The sequence below is a fragment of the Echinops telfairi genome, unplaced genomic scaffold (genome assembly GCF_000313985.2).
Source record: "Echinops telfairi isolate 266 unplaced genomic scaffold, ASM31398v2 ScPeMD7_2;HRSCAF=8, whole genome shotgun sequence".
NCBI lineage: Eukaryota > Metazoa > Chordata > Mammalia > Afrosoricida > Tenrecidae > Echinops > Echinops telfairi.
In genome coordinates this window covers 31,571,250-31,591,908 of record NW_022103898.1, presented here as the reverse complement: position 1 = coordinate 31,591,908, position 20,659 = coordinate 31,571,250, and the positions used below count along the sequence as shown (strand labels likewise).

The 20,659-nt window shown below is 44.4% G+C and overlaps 1 protein-coding gene across 1 annotated transcript in view; it reads left to right on the top strand.

Annotated features, from left to right (window-relative positions):
- Positions 1–309: 309 nt before the first annotated feature.
- The window catches only part of CFAP54 (cilia and flagella associated protein 54), a 390,102-nt gene continuing 369,752 nt past the window's right edge, over positions 310–20,659 (top strand). Inside the window, exons 1-4 of the mRNA XM_030886291.2 lie at positions 310–620; positions 7,108–7,213; positions 15,404–15,547; positions 19,890–20,061. Of these exons, the coding sequence (XP_030742151.1) occupies positions 310–620; positions 7,108–7,213; positions 15,404–15,547; positions 19,890–20,061 (733 nt within the window). The remainder of the gene's footprint in view (positions 621–7,107; positions 7,214–15,403; positions 15,548–19,889; positions 20,062–20,659) is intronic.

The following is a 20,659-nucleotide window of genomic DNA, read 5'->3' as shown; positions in this document are numbered from 1 at the left end:
AGACCTTCTTAATTTTATGATCTCCTTCTCCCCTTCATCGCTCATCTCCTAGACGATAGGTTAGAACTGCCCCTGTGGGTTTCGTTGACTGTCAGAAATGACTGGACAGCCGTGTTTGGGAGCTAGCCATCCAGAGGGCCAAAGGGCAACTCCCCCTGCAAGAACATCCTTGTTTGGGGGTCCGGTTCTGCCCTGCTCTAGCCTCCAGGGGCCGCTGTGTTTCCCGGAAAGTGCGCGGGACGCCTGGTTGCCGCGAGACCGTCGCCTGGCAACCGCGCGTCCACCTGGCCTCCTCGGAGCCGTGTCAGGATGGCAGCTCTGCGGCTCTCCTCGTCGCCCACGTTGGTGTCGCCGCCGGTGCCACCGCCAACGCCCATCTCGAACACGACGGTGCTCTCCAAGTCGCCCAGGGAATCCAAGACGTGCTCTCCGATCCTGCTGCGGCGATCCTCCTGCTCGGAGGACACGCTGCCCGGTGCGGTGTTTTATGGGCCGCTGGACGCTAAAAACCCGCTCCTGGCCTCTTGTGAGAAGGAGATCCAGGAGTTGCTGGGTTTTATGAAGAGGAAGAAGACTGGAGCGACCACGGAGGACCAAGTGCACGACGTCCACCGGCGTTGGTAAGTGGAGGCAGGGCCTGGAAAGGGCTCGTCTGAGGGCCAGTGGAGGAGATGGATGGATGGCGGTGGCGGCTGCCTGCGGCGGTCCTGGCCCCTGGGGCCTGGAGACTTGGACAGAGTTTGAGAAGTGGAGGTGCACTGCTATCCCAGTCCACAATACCTGGTGAATTTTATATCTCAGCTTCCTGCGCAGGTCAAAATTACAATGCCAATGCCAAGTGTTTCATAACCCGCCACTCAATCTGTGTCGGAGTGTCTTCAAATTGCTACTCCACACGAATAATTTCTTGGCCCCCTCGTGTGGTTTCACAACCTTCTAGATTAGAGGTAAATCATTTTGTGTATGGAGAGAGCGGTAGGGAACTTGGCCCTTGAAGACGTTCTCGGTGCCTTGAAGTACAGCATCCTCAAACATGTACACGCTCACTGCTTTCCCATTGTCACGAGGGTCACAGCAACGTTTTCTTGACTCTCTGCCTCATTTTGCACGTCTGCCCCCTCCTCGCCTTGTTCTGTCACCGTAAAGTTCTTACTGCCAAGTGACAGCTTAAGTTTCTTCCCGTGGCAAACTGCAGAGTTGTAAGAGTAGGCACGTGGACAAAAAAGTTATGATGGTTTTCACGTGTTTTTCATTCATGCATATAATACAAAGACACATTTTTGACAAATCTATTATTCATCATGAATGTAACAACCATTTATTGGGAACCCGCCCAGCAGTTCCTGGATAAAGACCTGGTGACCTGCTCCCATAAATATGGGAGCTCAGAGCACACAGAAGGGCAGCGGTCCTCTGTCACAGGGTGGCTGTGGATCAAATGCAGCTCAACAGCACTTGACAACCAATCGGTCTTGGGGGTACGGTCAGCAGGCTCCTTACAGGTGAGACTTCGTCACAGATATTTTCACACATCGTTGAGTGGGATCAGTCTTCAGAGAAGAATATTATGCTTGGTAAAGAAAAAAACCAAACCAAGTTCACTGTCATCCTGTCAATTCTGACTACAGGGTAGCACTGCTCCTGTGGGTAGAAAGTCTCTCTCCTGCGGTGGGGCTGCTGACTTGGAACTGCTGACCTTCCGATTAGTAGCCAGACAGGTCACCCACTGTGCCACTCGGGCTCCACATTAGTAAAGTTGAAGTGAAAGAGGAAGACCCTCAACCAGATGGACTGTCACAACGGCTGCACCAGTGCGCTCAGCTGTTGTGAAGATCATGCAAATAAATAAATTAAAAGATCATGCAGTGTTTCATTCTGAACCTAGCCAATGCCCTTAACAATAACACACACACACACACATACACACACCCCCCAGGTACTAGTCTAGAAACTGGGAAAACATCAAACTATCAAAAGATATAAATATTTTACTCTGATGGAATATATATAGTGTATATATATATTCAAATCATTTTATTAGGACATAATCCAGACATCATACCATTCAATTCAGTCATATCAAGAAGTATTGCACAATCACTACAACAGTTAGTTTTAAAAAATTTTCTTCCTTGTACTTTTTGATATTGCAACTTATATTTTTGAGCCTCTCACTCAACTCACTTCCTCTTAGCGACCCTATGGGATGGAGTAGAATTGCCCTTGTGGGTTTCCAACACTGTTACTCTCTATGAGAGCAGAAAGCCCTCTTCTAGAAAGTCTCCTGGATTTTTGAGCATAGACAACCACTGTACAAAGAAATAAACGCTAGCGAGAAAAACAACAGGGACTTGGGGTGTGTGTGGTGGGGGTGGAGCATTGGATATGGGATGAGTGTTGCCATTTAAAATGGAGAACTAAGGACTTGTGGGGAGGGGAATTAATAGGTGGGGCATGGGTGACTTTTAGGGCTGTGGAACTACTCTGTATAGTGCAGTGGTTCTCAACCTTCCTGATGCTGCGACCCTTTAATATAGTTCCACATGTGGTGTGACCCCCCAACCATAAAATTTTTTGCAGAGACTTTGTGCAAGAAGAGGATTTACGGGAATTCCCTGTACTTTCTGCATAATTTCTGAAAGCCTAAGCTTGCTCTAAAAAAATGAAGTGTATTAATTAAGAAAACGTATTATTTTGCTGACCTTGTCCAAGTGAAGTAATAATGGCAATGAAGAGACTGGTTAGGACCAGCTGCTACCAGTTACTTATATAACATTTATTTTTTAAAGTAAACATTTGTTTCTGATTAAATTATTAAACCAAATGTCTTAAATAAACATGTTTCACAAAAATAGGAACTTGTCATAAGTATAAAAATTCATAATATCTAACATAGTTTTTGATTGTGCCAGCAATATGTGTGTGTGTGTATATACTAAAAGTGTGCATTTGTTATACACACAAGATTTAGTCTACTTATAAATGACAATTTTCAATTTTAGAACATTCTAAATTTCCAACAGCACCTGTAATCAGTCAGCAATCCACAGTAAATTAGCATTTCCTTCTTACAGATGTTTATTTTGAGTATATGAGGGGGCAACCCCTCCCAAAACAGAAAAAAGATCCACTGGGTGGAGCTTTAGTAGTATGCATTTTTCCTGCTAAGTGAGTATCTAGCAACTCGCTCTGAGTTAGGGCACCCAGTGGCGTCACTTGGGAAGGTTCTCTCTGGTTGTGTTAGTTACATAATCTGGTGCCAACTTTAGACTATTAAGAGTGAAGGGTGGAGTTTATCCTATTAATCAAGTCGCTGCCTGATGACCTCATTTGGAGGTGCTATGGAGATAGATAGCTCACTGGAGGCGGGACACAGACACTCTCTGCTTGGTATTCCTGATGATAAGACACATGGAGCTACTCTAGAGGCCTGGAGCTGGAGGAGCCATGTGGAGACCCACACCAGCACTGAGATGCTTACACCATCACTAGATCCATAAGACTTTCCACCCATTGGCTTGTGATCTTCCCACATTTGGCATCATTGCATGTGTTTCAGGAGTCTGAAGAGGAATTTATAGATTGGTATCAGACATATGGACTAATATCAGCCTTTACTTGGTTTGTCAAACTTACTGCAGCGAGAACAGAAGCTGGGCTTTTGCAAGTTTGGTTAGGTCTGGTCTTCTGCTGTGAGGCTGGGTGATACTTGCAATTCCTCTCTAAGATTTTCCTTGCCCTGGCAGGCAGACACCTTGCCTTCCACGCTCTGCTGGGCGGGATCTGTATCAAGCTCCATTATCTATTTCCCTGCCGGGAAGTGTTTCTTGACGGTCCTTTATTGCTGAATTTTGAGCGACATTTACCTGCCCAATACGTTCCCTTCCTACAGAGGGTGCAAAGTTTGGATATGTTTAAACCTGAACTCGGTGGTACTGGCCCATGCTCTGGCACAGGCCGCAGCTTGCTTGTCGTTCTTTTTAAAAAAATCATTTTATTGGGGGCTCATACAACACTCATCACAATCCATACATACATCAATCATATAAAGCACATATGTACATTCGTTACCCTCATCATTCTCAAAACATTTGCTCTCCACTTAAGCCCCTGGCATCAGCTCCTCATTTTCCCCCTCCCTCATTGCTTTTCGACTTTGCCTCTTTGCTTCTATTTTCTGCGCTAATTTTATCTGTAAACTTCACTTCCTGAACTTCATCTTCTGTGTTAGCTCTCTCAGCTCTCGTGAGGTTTTATTTCTAACCAAAGCTTATATATCTTTGGGGGCATGCAAGCCCTCTGATTACAGATAACAATGTATGTCATGGGAAGGGGTTGTAACATAGGCAATACGAGCAATAGGAGGGGGATGACCTAGGGGTGTACACACAATAGTACAGGGAGGGAATAGGGGTACATATGTGTCAAGATGGGTGGACCCTAGACTCAATATAGTAGCCCAAGCTTAGTGGTCCCACGCTTGCCTTTCGGCACTCCTTTAAGGGAACAATATCAGAAGGGAGTGGGCTCTACTTCGGGTGAGTCAGACTATCCAGTCTGGTTGCTCTAGATACCCTTAAGGAGAATAACTTCTGACCTCCGTTCAATGACCTAGTGTACAGCCATTTACCATGTGTAGCAAGCAGCGTCTTGGGTTTGGCATATATTTGGGGGAGACAACTTGGGAGAAATCTTTCTGTTGACAGGAGATTCTATAACTGCCACAAATACATAGCTTTTTGGAGGAAAAAAAAATCCCTTTTTTGGGGGGGTACCCCTTCATATAGAAAATATGATATTTTTATCATTTGATCATTATGTAAACTATTCCTAATGTGTGCCTCCCCTGATCTTGGGTTCACTTAAAGTCTTCTTGCTCCCTCCCCCACCCCCACCCCCACAGGCCTGGTCCGGCCCATCCCCTCCCTGCCGGCTCCCTGAAGCCATGCCAGGTCAGGTTGCGTGCGGCTGGGAGCAGATGGCTGGACAGATGGGTACACTGACTAGAGGACGGAGGGCTGAGGGCACGCACGGCCCAGGCTGGCACTCTGAGGCAGGCCCAGAAGGGCTGGAGTGGCGGTCAGGTCCTGGGAGGAATGGAGAGGGTCCTAAGGAACCCCTCACTATCTTTTCTGAAAGTGGTCACTTCTTAAACAGCAGTTTGATTTGGCTGCCACTCTGGATTATAGGCCCTAAAAATGCCTGCTTATTTGGATTTAGAAGATGACCTGGAGAAATGATAACAATTAAGAAAGACAGTTTAATATCAATCCAGGGACAAAAGCTACTCATTTCTGCTAAGATGAGCAATGCATTGATGATGTCTACAATGGATGATCATATAACCATTCAAAGGAATTAAGTTCTAATGCATGCTACTAATTTGGAGGAACATTGAAAACATGCTAAGTGAAGGAAGCCAGACATAATAGGATAACTATTATGGAATCCACCCTTCATGTACATGTCATGTCTAGAATAGGCAAAAATGCCTACAGACAGAAAGTAGATTTGTGGTTTCTAAGGGTTAGAGAAAGATGAGAACGCAGAGTGACCGCTTAATGCGGTATGAAGTTTCTGTTTGGTGTATTGAGGAAATTTTGGAAACAAGTATTGGTAATTGTTGGATATTGTGAATATAACTAATGCCACTGAATTTTGTACTTTTAAGTTAAACAAATCGAAAAATTCATTTTGTATGTATTTTAGCACATAAAAAATGTGTGTGTGTATATACATATATGGTTTTATCCCTGATTCCCTCATTCCCAATATTATAGGTTTACAAAAAGATATTATGTAAAGCATAATATATTGAACTTTATATGTAGTTTCCCCCCCAATATCTTTAGGAATTAATTGTTAGTGGACTGTGTAAGATATGAAATAATAATAATATATAATTTATCAAGGGTTCATGAGGGAGGGAGAGGAAGAGAAAAAAGAGGAGCTGATATCAAGGGCTCAAATAGAAAGAAAATATTTAAAAAATAATGATGGCAACATATGTACAAGTGTGCTTCATACAATTGATGAATGGACTGTTATAAGAGCTGTAAGAGCCCCCAGTAAAATGCTTTAAAAACTTTAAAAAAAAGTCTTCTTCTTCTTTAACTTTGATTGCTTGAATGAAGCTGGTAGTTTTCTAACAAACGTACTCATGGTTATATCATCAGCACAATTTGGAAGAATTAACTAGTTCATCTCCATAATTTAAAGATTCTAGCATTGTGAATTTCATAGTTTCTATTTATTCTCATACTCTGTCATTCATAAATGGCAAATAAAAGTGAAACAGCTAAAAAAAGTCGTAAAACTATCTTTTTGAAAATCTATGGCCTGCATATGTCACCCTATTTATTTGAGTTGTTATGCTCTACTTAGTAAATATATGTATTTTCTTATCTAAATAAATTATTAATTAGTCCAAGAAGGGCAGGCATGCCCTATTCCCTTTGGCATCACTCAATATCAATCAATTACTTGAATAAGGAGCTCTGGTAGTGTGGTGGCTTAAGCATTGGGCTGCTGACCTCCAGGTTGGCAGTTCAAACCCACCAGCCATTTTGAGAGAGAAAGATGAGGCTGTCTGCTCCTGTAACAATTTATAGCTGTGAGAATCTTAGGGAGTATTTCAGATAAGGATTGCTATGAACTAGAAGTGACTGTGTGACAATGGGCTTGGTTTATTTGTACTCTGAAGAGGTTCACACTACCCTTGGGGGTGGGGGTGTAACAATGAATAACTCAGTTGCATTCTTTGCCCTGAGGGAGCTTACACTCCAGAGGCTAGAGAGACACCATACAGACCAGTTACGAGCATGGATGCACTGAGACTCAGTTTCATCAATTCTTTAACTGGGATAACGATATTGCCAATCTCAGGGTTGTTGTAAAAATTGAAATGCAAATAAAATGCTTCCACCAGTGCTTGGCACAGAGGAGACAATAATTTAAAATATCATTATATTTGTTGTCAATAATTGGACATAACAATAAAACACATTGGGAAGACGTCCCACAGGGACGTTTTTAAAGATTGCTTCCTAATTAATTGAGATTTCCTGCTGACTTTGAAGATGTCATTTTATTTTATGATTCTTCCAGTGCCACCTCTTTGTTTAATATCTGGACCAAATACGCCCCCCGGCTGCCGGCTGCTTATTACAACAAGAAGCTTCTGCAGGTTGGAGATAGCCTTTGTCAAATGAAAGTAAGTGCCTCCTGAGGAAAAAGAGCCAAAGTGAAACTCAGCTTGGTTAATTATTTTATTACCTGGTTCCTTAGCATTCACCTTAGTTATCTAGAGCTGCTGTAACAGAAATACAGCAGATGCATGGCTTTAACAATCAGTTCTTTTCTCACTGTGGAGGAGGCTCCAGAAGACCCCACACAATGCCATCAAGTCAGTTCCGACTCAGCAACAGAGGACAGCTCTTCTCTGTGGGTTTCCTAGACTTTACATCTTTACGCCAGTAGAACGCCTCATCTTTCTCCCATGGATTAGATGTAATTTTGAGCTGCTGACCTTGCAAAAAGCAGCCTAACATGTTACTCATTACACTACCATGGCTCCTACCTGCCGTGCTACCTCTGCTCCTTTGAGGAGGCTAGAAGCCTCAAATCAGGGTGTTGGCTCTAGGGCAGGGGGCCTCAAACTTTTTAAACGGGGCCAGTTCACTGTCCCTCAGATCCGTTGGAGGGCCAGACTATAGTTTAAAAAAAAAACTATAAACAAATTCCTATGCACACTGCACATATCTTATTTGGAAGTAAAAAACAAATGGGGCAAGAACACCTGGTGGGCGGGATGAATGTCCTCCGTGGGCCGCTTGTGGCCCACGGGCCGTAGTTTGACGACTCCTGCTCTAGGGCAAGGCTTTCTATCTCCAGCAACTCTGGTGGAAGGTTCTTGTTTCTTCCTTTTTAAGCCTCTGGTAAATCCCATATTTATATACAGACCAGGCAGGTGAACAGCCTTGCTATCAGACAGAGTACATTGAAAAGTGGGTTTTTGCAGTGATAGTTGGCTTCAATGGAGTCCTGGTAGTTTAGTGGTTAAGCATTAGGCTGTTTATTGCAAGGTCAGCAGTTTGAAATCACCAGCTGTTCCTCACGAGTAAAGAGCTACAACCCCGTCCAACAGGGCCGCTAGGAGTCGCTATCAGCTCGATGGCAGTGAGTTTGGTTGGAGTGAGGTTAAAATGCTACACCTTATCATTTGATCTCCCTTTGGACTCATTTTAAATTTGTTCTAAGTTTTAATATTTTCAGCTTTCTTTGTGATTGAAGTTTTTCCCTGTTGTTGTTTTGATATATTTTTGTGTTGATGAAACCCAGCATAGACAAATCTATAAAAACAGTAACTGGATTAATAGTTTCTTAGGGGTGTGGCAGGAGAGGATTGGGGGAAACAGACAATAACAAGGAATACAAGAAAGAAGAAAATGTTCTAAAGTTGATTTTGGTACTGATTGCACAATTCTTTGTAATAGGATTGAACTACTGAATTGTATGACATGCGAATTTTATGTCAATAAATCTGTTAGAAATAGGGAGAGATGGACTCATGATACACCTTACACAAACTTAGCTCATTAACATAACAAAGACAACCCTATCCCAAATGGGATTATAACCACAGGCATAGAGGTTAGGGTTTACCACATACATTTCTGAGAGCCATAATTCAGTCCATAACATCTCACCCTTTGATGCCCTCTCCCCAGCTCACATCCTCGCCACATGCACAGCTTATTCACCTGAGCACATAAATCAACTCCAAAACCTCATCTGCAGAAGCGTCTAAATCAAATATGGATGAGGCTTTAGTTACATTTCATCCTGGGGCAAAATTCATCTTCAGTCATGGCCCTGGGGAATCTGGAAAGCAGGTGATCTGTTTCCGATGTTCAATGGGAGCACAGCAGGAAAGTGGATATTTCTTTTACAAACGGGAGAAACCAGAAGGAAGGGATAACAGGCACCAACCTAGTTCCAAACCCACCAGGACGGATCACCTTAGCTCTCAAAACTTGAACATAAGCCTCTGTTCGCTGAGACCCTGTGGCCAATGGCCCAGCCCTCTAGGCTCCAGGTGTTGGCAATGGCCTCTGGATATTAGTGGAGGTCCCATAACCCGGGGTTCAGGGCCTCTGGACCTGTAGGAACAGCAACTCTGCTCATGTGGCTCTGGGTGACTCTGTGCTTATAGATCTGGGTGGTTACCTCATCTCCTTGTCTCCAGCAGGTCCCATTCCTCTGCCCCTTGGGCATGGCTAGGGGTTGGTGACCCAGTAAGCATGTGCCTCTCCAAAACTACAAGCCATTGAGTCAATTCTGACTCATAGTAACCTGTAGGGCAGGATAGAACTGCACTTGTGGATTTCGGAGAGTGTAACTGTACGAGAACAAAAAGTGTTGTCTTTCTCCTGATGAGTGGCAGTTTTGAACTGCTGACCTTGTGGCTAGCAGCCCAACATGTAACCACTACACCACTAGAGCTCCTAGCATGTGCCTAGCCCTAGGCACCAGCAAAGCAGAGGCACCTGCTGTCCAAAGCAAAGACCCTTAGATGCCAAGCAGATAGGACATAAGGGAAAGCTGATGCCAGCTCCACCGAGTGGCCTTGATGCCACAGCGGGTTAAGCACGGGGCTTCTAACTACAAAGTCAACTGTTCGAATCCACCAGCTGCTCCACAAGAGAAAGAGGAGGCTTTATGTTCCTGTGAAGATATCCAGTCTTGGAAACTCAGATGCTGCATGCATTTATAGAATGTTCCAAAGGGTGAGTAGTAAGAGGAGGAAGGGGCACCCCAGAAGATCAGTGTTTAATGCCCTCACGAGCCTTAATTTGTCCCTGCAATGGAAGCCCCACAACAGCTCAGTCTTGGCTGGTAACACCATCCTCCTCCCTTAATGATAAGCCCTCATTCTGGAACTGAGTTCCAGAGCTCAGACTGAAACCTGTGACAGCTTTTCCATTGAGATCCAGGAGACTGCGGCCCTGCCCTTGGAGACCTAGGCTCTGCTTCCCAGGCCTCTCCCAACACACTGGTCGCAGAGCTGTTCTTCACTTTACTTGGAGGACAATCGATGTAGCATTTTTGGTTGTTTCATGGCTTCCAAGAGTCAGACATCTTTCGTCCTTTTTGTCCTTTCTCTGTCCTGAATGGATAGACTTTCTGATGCGGTGGTTGGTTAGAGCCAACAGTCACCGGCTTAATCTCTTTAGCAAAAGATTGTGTAGGCATGTTCTTGGGAATATTCTAGGAAACATGTTTTTAGTTTGTACAATAGAATTTTCCAAATCTTTAACTTCTGTTTTCATTTTACACAGTTCGTTGTATGTGCATTTCTCTCTGGAATGTTACTGTAAGTGGCAAGGAGAAAACACATGGCCCCTTTAAGGTCTTGCTTAGAAATCTCAGTCAAATGTGTTTATCACCTGTAAATTCTCTTTCATCAAACATTTGAACATAATTCAGCAAGTTCTTTGCCATTGCAGCAAACAAAAACACCTTCCTTTCTCCATTATCCAATTACATGTTCAACATTTTCTTCTAAAGTCTCACTAGAAGTACATTCACTGTCCTATTTCTAGCACATTTTGTTGCCGGCATCACATGTATTCTCTAAAAGAATAGACTTTCTCTAGAGCTTTCTTCACTTCCTTTTGACTTCTCATCAGAATTGTGTTTGGCATTTATAATTCTATGAACAATCTTGTTCAGGGTAAATTAGGCTGTTCCTATTAGGCACCTTAAAATCCTTCTAGCCTCTCTTCATTGCCCAATTCCAAAACCACTTCCACATTTGTTAGAGCAGCATCCCACTCGTCCGGTACCAAATTCTGTTCGATTTGCCCAGTGCTGCTGTCACAGGAATACCACAAGTAGACGGCTTTAGCAAATAATTTTACTTTCTAGTTTAGGAGGCTCAACATCTGGATTCTAGCTCCAGGGTAAGTCTTTCTCTCCCGGTTGGGTCTGGAGGGAGGCCCTATTTCTTCTGAGCTTCTGCTCTTGGGCAGTCTTCAAAGGCCGGGGCATCTCCCATCCCTCATTTCTTCTTTGCTTGCTTGTGTAATTGCTTTTCTATTTCAAAATAGATTGACTAAAAGTGCACCCTACACTAACCCTGCCTTCTTAACAGAACAAAGACAACCTATTTTCAAATGGAATTATACCCACAGGTGTAGTAACCACAGTGGGGGGCTTAATTAAATCTGTGACATCATTCCTATTTCATGTCTTGATCTTTATTCTTAGAAAACAAAGGGATATCTAAAAAGTCTAAAGTGTTCGCGTTTTAGCTTTGTAGTTGGAATACCGAAGAGGTGAGAGATTCCTGGGCGGGAAGTCAGCTGGCTGGGGATGGGCGGGAGGGTGTGGTAAATGCACAACAGGAAATGCTGAGTCATCGTGTTCCTACCTTATACAAAGGAGCCCAGGCACCACTTCCTGTTGTTTTTCACAGAGCTGGCCTTGCCTTGGGGGGACAGCCCCCAGAGCTTCTGGCCTTTCTGCTTTGTTGTCTGGTTCCCAGAACCCTTGTTTTAATGACTGGAGACTCAGTTTTACTGCATAGGATTGTAGCCATCCTTCCAGCGATGTCTTGCCTCTTGCTCTGTACTGTGTTCCCAATAGAGTTTGTGCCCGACATTTAGTTCCATAGCAGTGTCCAGGGTTTTAGGCTGCTATGGACTTCTGGACTTGGTTTGATAAGAACATACTGTGGCTGGCGGGGTTTCCAGTTAGTGAAAAGGTGGGATCTACCCATTAACTCTGGCCTGGGCCCAAACTATCCCAAGTGAAAGAGAATGTTTGGCACGTCTCAGATCCTGGATAAAGAGTTGTTTTATTTAAAGGGGTTCTAGGCCGGATATGGGCAGTGTTCAATGTCCCCTCCATCTTTTCCTTTCTCTGCTTCAGTTTTCTCCTGTTGCTGTTTTCTGGGCCTTTATCTTTCTGGTCTAGGAGGGTCTGTTTGATTCCTCAGGTGGGAAATACCTGGGTCCTTGGCTTCACAGGAGAAAGAAATCACGCGGAAGCCTGGTTTGTGATCCAAGTGAGTTTTTATAAAGGATAGAAGTTTCATGTTTTACACGGGCATCCTCAGGGCACTACACACCCACACATGGCGACCCGAGGCCACAGAAACTGCAGCCAGGCTGAGTTGCAGCTGGAAAAGAGACTGGTTGGCGGGCTCCCGATTATGGCTTTTTAGGGTCCTCCACTGGGAGGCGTGGTCGACGGTCCTGGTTTTCCCCATTGGCTGAATTAAATCCACTTGGCCTAGATTGGGGCCCACCCAGGTGTACTGGCTTCCTGGCTCAAGGGCCTGAATTTGCACATGGCCCCTAGCTTTTATCTGCTTCCAACTTCTGGGGGGAGGGGAGGCCTTGGCATGTAGAGGGACAACTGGTTTCTGCCTGTAGCTACCTAACAGGACGTTTACCAAGTAAGAGATATGTAGTGAAGGAACTTTTAGGATGAAGAACTGAAATCCATTTTTCTGCTGCTGATCTTAGAAAACACCCCCCAGCCTCTTGTAGTTGCCTTATGGTTCTTAGGAGCACACATGTAGGGAGGTAAGAAAATCAAAGTCCGGTGAGAAGCAGTTGGTCAGTTTATATTTCTGTGAAGTGGAAAAACAGCTTTGTGGGGAATCAGAAGAGATTCTTGTTCGCTGTGGTTCTCACAGAGAAGCCGGTGGTGCCCAGCAGGGTTTGGGGTTGTTTGAAGAGTAGCCAGGTGGGTGGAAGAGATAATGGTGGAGGGAAGATACAGGAAAGAGAGTGTTAGAAGTTGATAAAGCAAATTGGTGATGGGTTATGGGGGAATGTCTAAGACATTGAGAAGGGAAAGGCCCAGATACTAGATATTTAAACTTAGGAGGCACAAAGAAAAATCGTAGCTACTTTTCACTGATGGGAAAGGAGAAGAATGTGGTGCCCCTATAAGTGTGTATGATCCTGAAAATAAACCTGGGCATTACTTTGGCTTCTAGAACCCTTTAAAAAAAATTCATTTATTAAGAGAATCAAGGTCATCCTTTGGAATATTCTTATTTTGAACCTCCACTTAAGTTCATCATATGTATCAGTGAAAATGTTAGGTAGCAGAACAGGGACCAGGGGTATCTACTGAGCATGCTCCAAATTCAGGCTCTTGAGCCAGGAAGGCAGTACACCTGGATGGGCTCAATTTAGGCCACGTGGGCTTAATTCAGCCAAAGGGGTTAACCAGTACCATCGACCACGCCTCCCAGCAGAAGGCCCCAAGAAGCCGGAGCCTGGAGACCTCAGCCCTCCTTTTCCATTTGCTCCTCAGCCTTCGGCCTGGGCCATGTCACAGTCTCTCTCTTGGGACTTAGGTCGCCACATGTGGGGGTGCAGTCCATGTTCAGTGACTGTAAAACCTGAGACTTCTACCCTTTATAAAAAACACACTTTTATCACAAACCAGGCTTCAGCGTGAATTTCTTTCTCATGCGAAGCCAAGGCCTGAAGAATTTCCCACCGGAGAAACCTAACAAGAAGGGAGAAGATTCAACGATTCAGAATTATTTAGGGAGTAAAACAGTCATCAGAAATGCAAACCACACAGCATTTGACCCAGATGGCTTCCAAGAGGCTGGGTAACTATGGACCCACCATGCACTCCCAGGGCGGCTGCTTTCTCTGAGGACGATTACTGGGAGGAAGCTGAGAAAGGGCTGTGGACTGACATTCAGGAACTTGCGGGGCCAGCTGTGCCTTGGACATTACAGAAGGCAGGCGACTGACTGTAGTGGGAACTAGTGGGGACTCTAGTAGAAATGAGAACTAAGAACACTACAGACCAATCTTTTTTTTTTTTAAATAATTTCATTGGGGCCTCTTACAGCTCCTGTAGCAATCCATACACATTTGTACATAGGTTGCCATCACCATTTTCAAAACATTTTCTTTTTACTTGGGCCCTTGGTATCAGCTCCTCTTTTTACTCTCCCCAACCCTTCCCACCTTTGTGAACCCTTGATAAATTATAAATTATTTTTTTCATATCTTACACCATCCACTCTCTCCCTTCACCCTGTTTCTGTTAGTCATTACCCTGGTTGGTGGGGGGGGGGCCGGTTGTTATACATTGATCATTGTGTTTGGTTCCCCCCTTTCTCCCTCTTCTCCCTTCACCTTGCCCCCACCCTCATGGTATCACTACTCCCATTATTATTCCTGATAGGTTAATCTGTCCTGGATTCCGTGTGTTGAGAGTTTCTGTCTGTACCAGTGTACATGCTCCTGTCTAGTCGGATTTGTAAGGTAGAACTGGGGACATGATGGTGGGGGAAGATGGCAATATATGTACAAATGTGCTTGACACAATTGCTGCAGGTATGGATTGTGATAAGAGTTGTATGAGCCCCTAATAAAATGATTTAAAAATTTTATAACCAAATGACACACAGAAAAATATGAAGTTGTACAGGCAAAGTTAAGATGAATAAACCCAAAAGAGGAGCTAATACCAAGAACTCAAGTAGAAAGAAAATGTTTTGGACAGGCTGATGGTGACATATGTACAAGGGTGCTTAATACTATTGAATGATGGATTGTTATAAGATTTGTAAGAGCCCCCAATAAAATGATTAATTAAAAATAAAAGAGTTGTACAAGCCCCCAATAAAATTATTTTTAAAACCCCAAAAAACTAGAGGAAGGTTGTCTGTTTCGTCAGTGCTCTACTGCACCCTGGCGGGCTGGTCTTCTTGACCTCGGCCTGCTGGTGCTTCGGAGAGTGTTTGCAGGTGAAGGGGAGAAAGCTGGAGTACTAGGTACATTTTTCTGTTTGTCTTCTCCTCCTCCTTTTAAAGCTCAAGAGGTATTACAGAAGTGAGATCAGTGACGGGGTGAGTAGGTGGAGAGGACCCCTGGTGCCTCTGTGGGTTAAGCACTGAAGGGTTCATCAAAAGGTGGTCGATTCAAGCCCACCAGCTGATTCTTGGGAGAAAGATGAGGCTGTCTCCTCCCATAGAGCAACCCCATGGAGCGATTGTGCTCTGCCCTGCAGGGCCCGTGTGGATGAGAACCCACTGGATGGCAGTGGGCTTGGGGTGGGGAGTAGGTTCATTACTAGGACTGGGGGATATTGGACATGGGTCTTGGGTTTGGGGTATTACCACAGTGAATATTCTCATGGTGGTTCCATCTCAAAAAGGCTTGTTGTGGGGAGGATTTACAGAAGCAAGGGACAGAAGCCCCTATGTGTGCAGTCTGCGCTGTCTGTGCTTGGGAAATGGCCTTAGTTGTGGTGGTGACAGTGCCACCCATCAATGACGCTATGGAGACTACCATCTTAATAGCGGATCAGCCAAAAGACGCTTTGAAGCATTCATGAAGCCCGCTTTTTATTTTAGGAACACAGATTGGCCCTCGTGCAGTGCTACGGGAGATACCTCCAGCAGTTCAGTGCCAACGTTGACGAGTCCAAAGCGGATGGGATGCAATTCAAAACCGTCTTTTTTCCCAAAGGCCTGGGAGATGAAACTGCTGGACTGACAGTAAGAGGAAAGAACCAGTGAAAATATTTGATTATGACCTATGACACTGTTCCCTTTAGTTGACAGCTTCTAGATGTCTTTTCATTCACTTGGTGTATGAACTATCTAGCTCTGTCACAAGTCGCTTAGTACTTTAATTGCTGCCATCGATTCCTTGAGCAGTTCCCATGGCGGATACTCTTCTAAACATTCCATGTTTGACCATCTCATAGCCTGGCTACAGTTCTAAGAAGTGGGCACTTTTATGCCTGTTGTATAGCTGAGGAAATTATTAGCAATTAAGTAACCAGCCCTCTGGAAGCAAGGTACAGGACTGGTGTTGGAACCCTTATCAGTGTGACTTCAAAGCATGGTTTATTACAAACTACTCAGGGCCTCGTAAGCAGCATGTGGCTTAATATGAGAAAATCACAAAGCCTTTTGGGGGCCACTGAGCGGCTCCTTTAGGCTGTGCCACCAAATGCATGCATGAGACTACTGGGTAATGTGTTGAGGGATGTCGGGTAAAGTACACGGTCAGAGGATTGAATAACAATGGAGGGGGTGTACTTTTAAGGCCTGCCCTTCCTCACCTGGGTTCTGGCCTCCCATTTCTTACTTTCTTTCACTATTGCCTTATCCTGAGTCCTTCTGGCCCTTTACCTTAAGGCCGGTGCATTGGTGAGCCCCTCTGTCTGAAAGCTCAGATCCGAGATAAGATCCTCACTTCCTGAAAGTGGGGAGGGCTTGAAGTACTTATGGATGGAGATAAGAATTGTGGGCTTCAGTATGGATTACAGCTCAATGTAAAGAAGACCCAAATCCTCACACCTGGACCAATAGGCAACATCATGATGAATGGAGAAAAGAGTTAAGTTGTCAGGGATTTTGTCTTGCTTGTCCGCAATCCATGCTGATGGAGGGAGCAGTCAAGAGGCCAAAGGATGCATTGCATTGGGTAAATCTGCACAAGACCTCTTTAGAGTGTTGAAAAGCAGGGAGGTTACTTTGAAGACTAAGGTGTGCCTGACTCAAGCCAAAGTATTTTCAAAGGCCTCATGAGTGAGAAAGTTGGACATGGAATAAGGAAGACTGAAGAATCAATGCATTTGAATCATGGTGCTGGAGCAGACTATTGAAAGTCCCATGGACTGACAAAAGAAGAAGCAGATTTGTCTTGGAAGAAGTACAGCCATCGTGCTGTTTAGAGCCAAGCATGTCAAGACTTCATCTCGTGTATTTGGACACATTGTCGAGAGAGACCCGGCGAGAAGCAGAGGGGCAGCAGAGAAGTGGAAGATCCTCAAGGAGACAGATGGACACCGTGGCTGCAGCAATGGGCTCAGCATGGGAACAATTGTGACAATGGTGCAGGACTGGGCAGTGTTTCGTTCTCTCGTGCATGGGGTCACTCTGGGGCGGAACTGGCTCGATGGCACCTAAGAAAAAGAACAGCAACCTCTTCACTTCCTGTAGGTCTCCTGCACCCACTACTTTATTTTTTCTCGACAGCACTTACTTTTCCCCTCTTATATTTTTGTTTATTTTCCTGCTGGGAAGGAATGTGAACTGTCGAATGTGAACTCTGAAGGACTGTACCGAGGGGACTCCAGCAAGTTCATGGAGAACTAGAGTGAAAAGATAATGGATAGTTTCCACAGACTTTTTTTTTAAGCCTCCCAGTAGCCTGCCTTAGTCGAGGCCAGCAGGCCCGTGTATTAGGGATGGAAAGCCAGGAAGAATTTTGTTTCAGACCTGCTGAGTTTGAGTTGCTGGCAAGACACCATTGCTGTAGTTTTCCATAAATATTTTATCACTACGAGTTCTAAAGGGTAGTTCTATATAGATCTGTGTTGAATGAGTAAATGAAAGGATGGATTAAACATTGAGCACAGCGGAAACATGACATAAATATAGATGTTGAGAAAAATGTGGGAGAAATAAATTTGAGAATTTAAATACATAAAGAACATAGCTGAAGCAGGAATAAAAAAATTCTGTCAAAATATCAGCAGTGAAGTTTAATGCAAAGGTACTTACCGTGTGTTCTTTAATGGTTCCCCAGTGTATCTTCCCGGAGAGCCCTCTTGGTGCAGTGGGTATGAGTTTGATCGCAGGAGCCGGCCTCCAGCGTTGGAAGACCTGGGTTTCCACTTCCTGATTGTGTCACCCTGGCAAAGTTGTGTAGCTCCTTTGCACCTCAGTTTCTTCATCTGTAAAATAGAAGCATAAGGCTGTATTTGGATTGATGAGATGAGATAAGGCTTAGAACAGTGCCTAAGACTAAGAAAATATTAGATATCTGTTACTAAAAGAAAGAGCACCCGGAAGATAATAATTGTTCCAACATATAGCAGCTTCATGTGGTAGCTGTCTTTTTCTGTTATGCTTATTTTCCATTTATGCTACAAGTGTCCCAGCCTGATGCAAGAAGAAGGCCCATTTGTGGCATAAAAAGAGTGCCTGTCCCCATAAATTGATTAAACAATCTCTGTGTCTTCTCTCGATTTCACTTCTATCCAATGGCATGCTGAATGCCTCACACTCAGCACTCAGCCTGAACTTGTTCCCTTCCCTCCATAATTGGCATCAGGTCTACCTCTTTCTTTGCCTTACCTCCCACATCTAACTGGCCACTGAGTCCTGTTGACGGGGCTCAGATATTTCCTTTCTCTTCATCCCTGACTGCAGGCCTCACCCCAGGACTGTGCTAGATCTGGCTTACAGTAGGGGCCTTGGGTCTAGCCTTTCCGAATGTAACTTTGGTTCCACCCCTCATCTTCTGGACATTTGTTATTTTCAAAAGGAAAAAAAATCATGTTGCACCTCTGCTCCTAAGAACTTCTTCTTTTGAATAAAGTCCATCTTCCTCAGGCTATGTCCTGGAGGGGTCTCCATGTTCTGACACTGTGTCATTCCTATGACTCTTTATCCTCAACCCCCATCTCCAGTCTAATAAAAAGACTTTCCAGTCAGTGACCGTACCAGTGACTTTGACCTCCTGTAACATTGAATGTCCACCACCCATCTGTCAGTTTGTTGTGCTGTGGTAGAGTGTGTGTTGCTGTGATGCTAGGCCCCTCGAATTTCAAATGCTAGCAAGATCACTCATGCCGGACATGCTTCAGCAGAACTTCCAGACTAGGGCAGAATAGGCAGATGTCTACTTCCCAGAATTATCCGTGAAATCCTTAGGAGCCACAAGAGAACGCTGTCTGACTCTCTTGCCTGGGATATGTTGTCTGGAGGGATAATTGCTGGAGGCGGACCTCAAGTTCTGTGAAATAGAGGGCCAGGGAGGGAGAATGAGACTCTGGGTGAGATTGCCAGAATTTGTAAGGATGACGCAGGATCAGGAAGCATTTGGATTTTGTTGTCCACGAGGTTGCCATGGGTTGGAGCTGACTTGACGGCAGCTACCTCCCTATACCTCTGTAACATTGTATGTGCCTGGGATGATTCTCCCTCTGTCAGAAGAGTGAACAAATCGGTATTGGAAGAAGTACATTCAGATTTCTCCTCGGAAGTGAGGATGGCAAGACCTTGTCTCATGTCCTTGGGACATGCTATCAGGAGGGAGCAGTCCCTGGAGAAGGACACGATGCTTGGTTAAGTCGAGGGTCAGTGTAAAAGAGGAAGGGCCTCCACCCGATGGATTGACACAGTGGCTGCAACAGTGGGCTCAAACACATCAGTGACTGTGAGGGTGGTGTAGGACAGGGCAGTGCTTGGTTCTGTTGCACCCAGACAGGGTCACTGTGAGTCAGGATTGTCTAGATGACAGCCAACTACAGAGCAAGGACTGCGTCCTCCTCATCTTTGAAGCTCCATTGCCTAGCAGATTGTGGCAAAACCAAAGCTCATTACCAGTGAGTCATGCTGACTCACAGTGACTCGTAGACAAGCATTGAACTGCCCCTGTGGGTTTCCTAGACTGTAATTTTACTCTTCAGAGGAGCAGCTGGTGGGTCTGAACTGCTGACCTTGTGGTTAGTAGTGCAACTGGAAGACACTATGGCAACAGAGATCCCCATGGTGCAGAGAGGTGTTCATTATGTAAATGATAATACCCTTGAATGAAAGGTTGGAAAACTACCACTGGGTAGCTTTACAAAAATGGATTTAATTTTATATTCTGGTAATAGACTTTCTATTTCTGGTTTCCACGTTGAATTTTCTTTGGCTTGGAGAACTGAAATAGCACCTTTGAGGAAACCTATCTTGCCATGGTACTTCCTCTACTTAGAGCCATCTAAGCAGAATTGTTTCCCATTTCGTTTGGTATGTTTTAAGAAATGTTTTTACCAAGTGACACACAGCTTATTTATGTTCTTATGTGCTTATATCTTCTCCTGTGTTTCAGTTTCATGCTTTAAACAGCAAAAATATTTGCACCTACCAGCTGGTCTGTGACAGTGATGCAAACCTACAGAATAGAGAGTCTGTGGTCCAGTGTCTGCACATCTTGTCCTCCATAAGAAACATCATGCAGGTGGCTTTGCCCCAGGAGCACCTCTGCTGGATTATTTTCAATGGTATGGACCCCTGGCTTCTATTGCACCGGGTCTTTTTGAAGGCCACTTAAATGCCAAGGTTGACAGTAACTTGGGTACTTTGTATGTGTTTTATATATACATGTTTATATGTATATATTTAAGAAATAGACTGATATTTGTTGATGAAATATAACTTGTAATAAAAAATATTCTCCCACAGAAAATTTCAGCTCTCAATGACTTCCTTCCTGAATTCTGTGAAAAATGTAAACAAGAAATAATGCAAATGTTATCAACACTCTTTCAGAAAATAGGCAAAAGGAAGTCTTCACAACACATTTATTGCAGCCAGCCTTAGCCTAAGCTCTAACCGATAAAGACATTGCATTACAGACTTTCGGAAATCCCTTATAAAAACAAATCTCATAAGCTCGTCTCAGTTTCTTAGTGCTGCCATAACAGAAATATCACAAGTGGGGTGACTTCCAAGAACAGAAACTGACGTTTCTCCAATTTGGGGAGGTTAGAAGTTCAAATCCACAGAATGACTCTTGGAAGAGAGAAATCCTTTGTCTCGTACACCTTCTAGGAGCCGCAGCCCGTGGAGTTGGCTGGGCTTGTAGAGTCACTTGTCCTC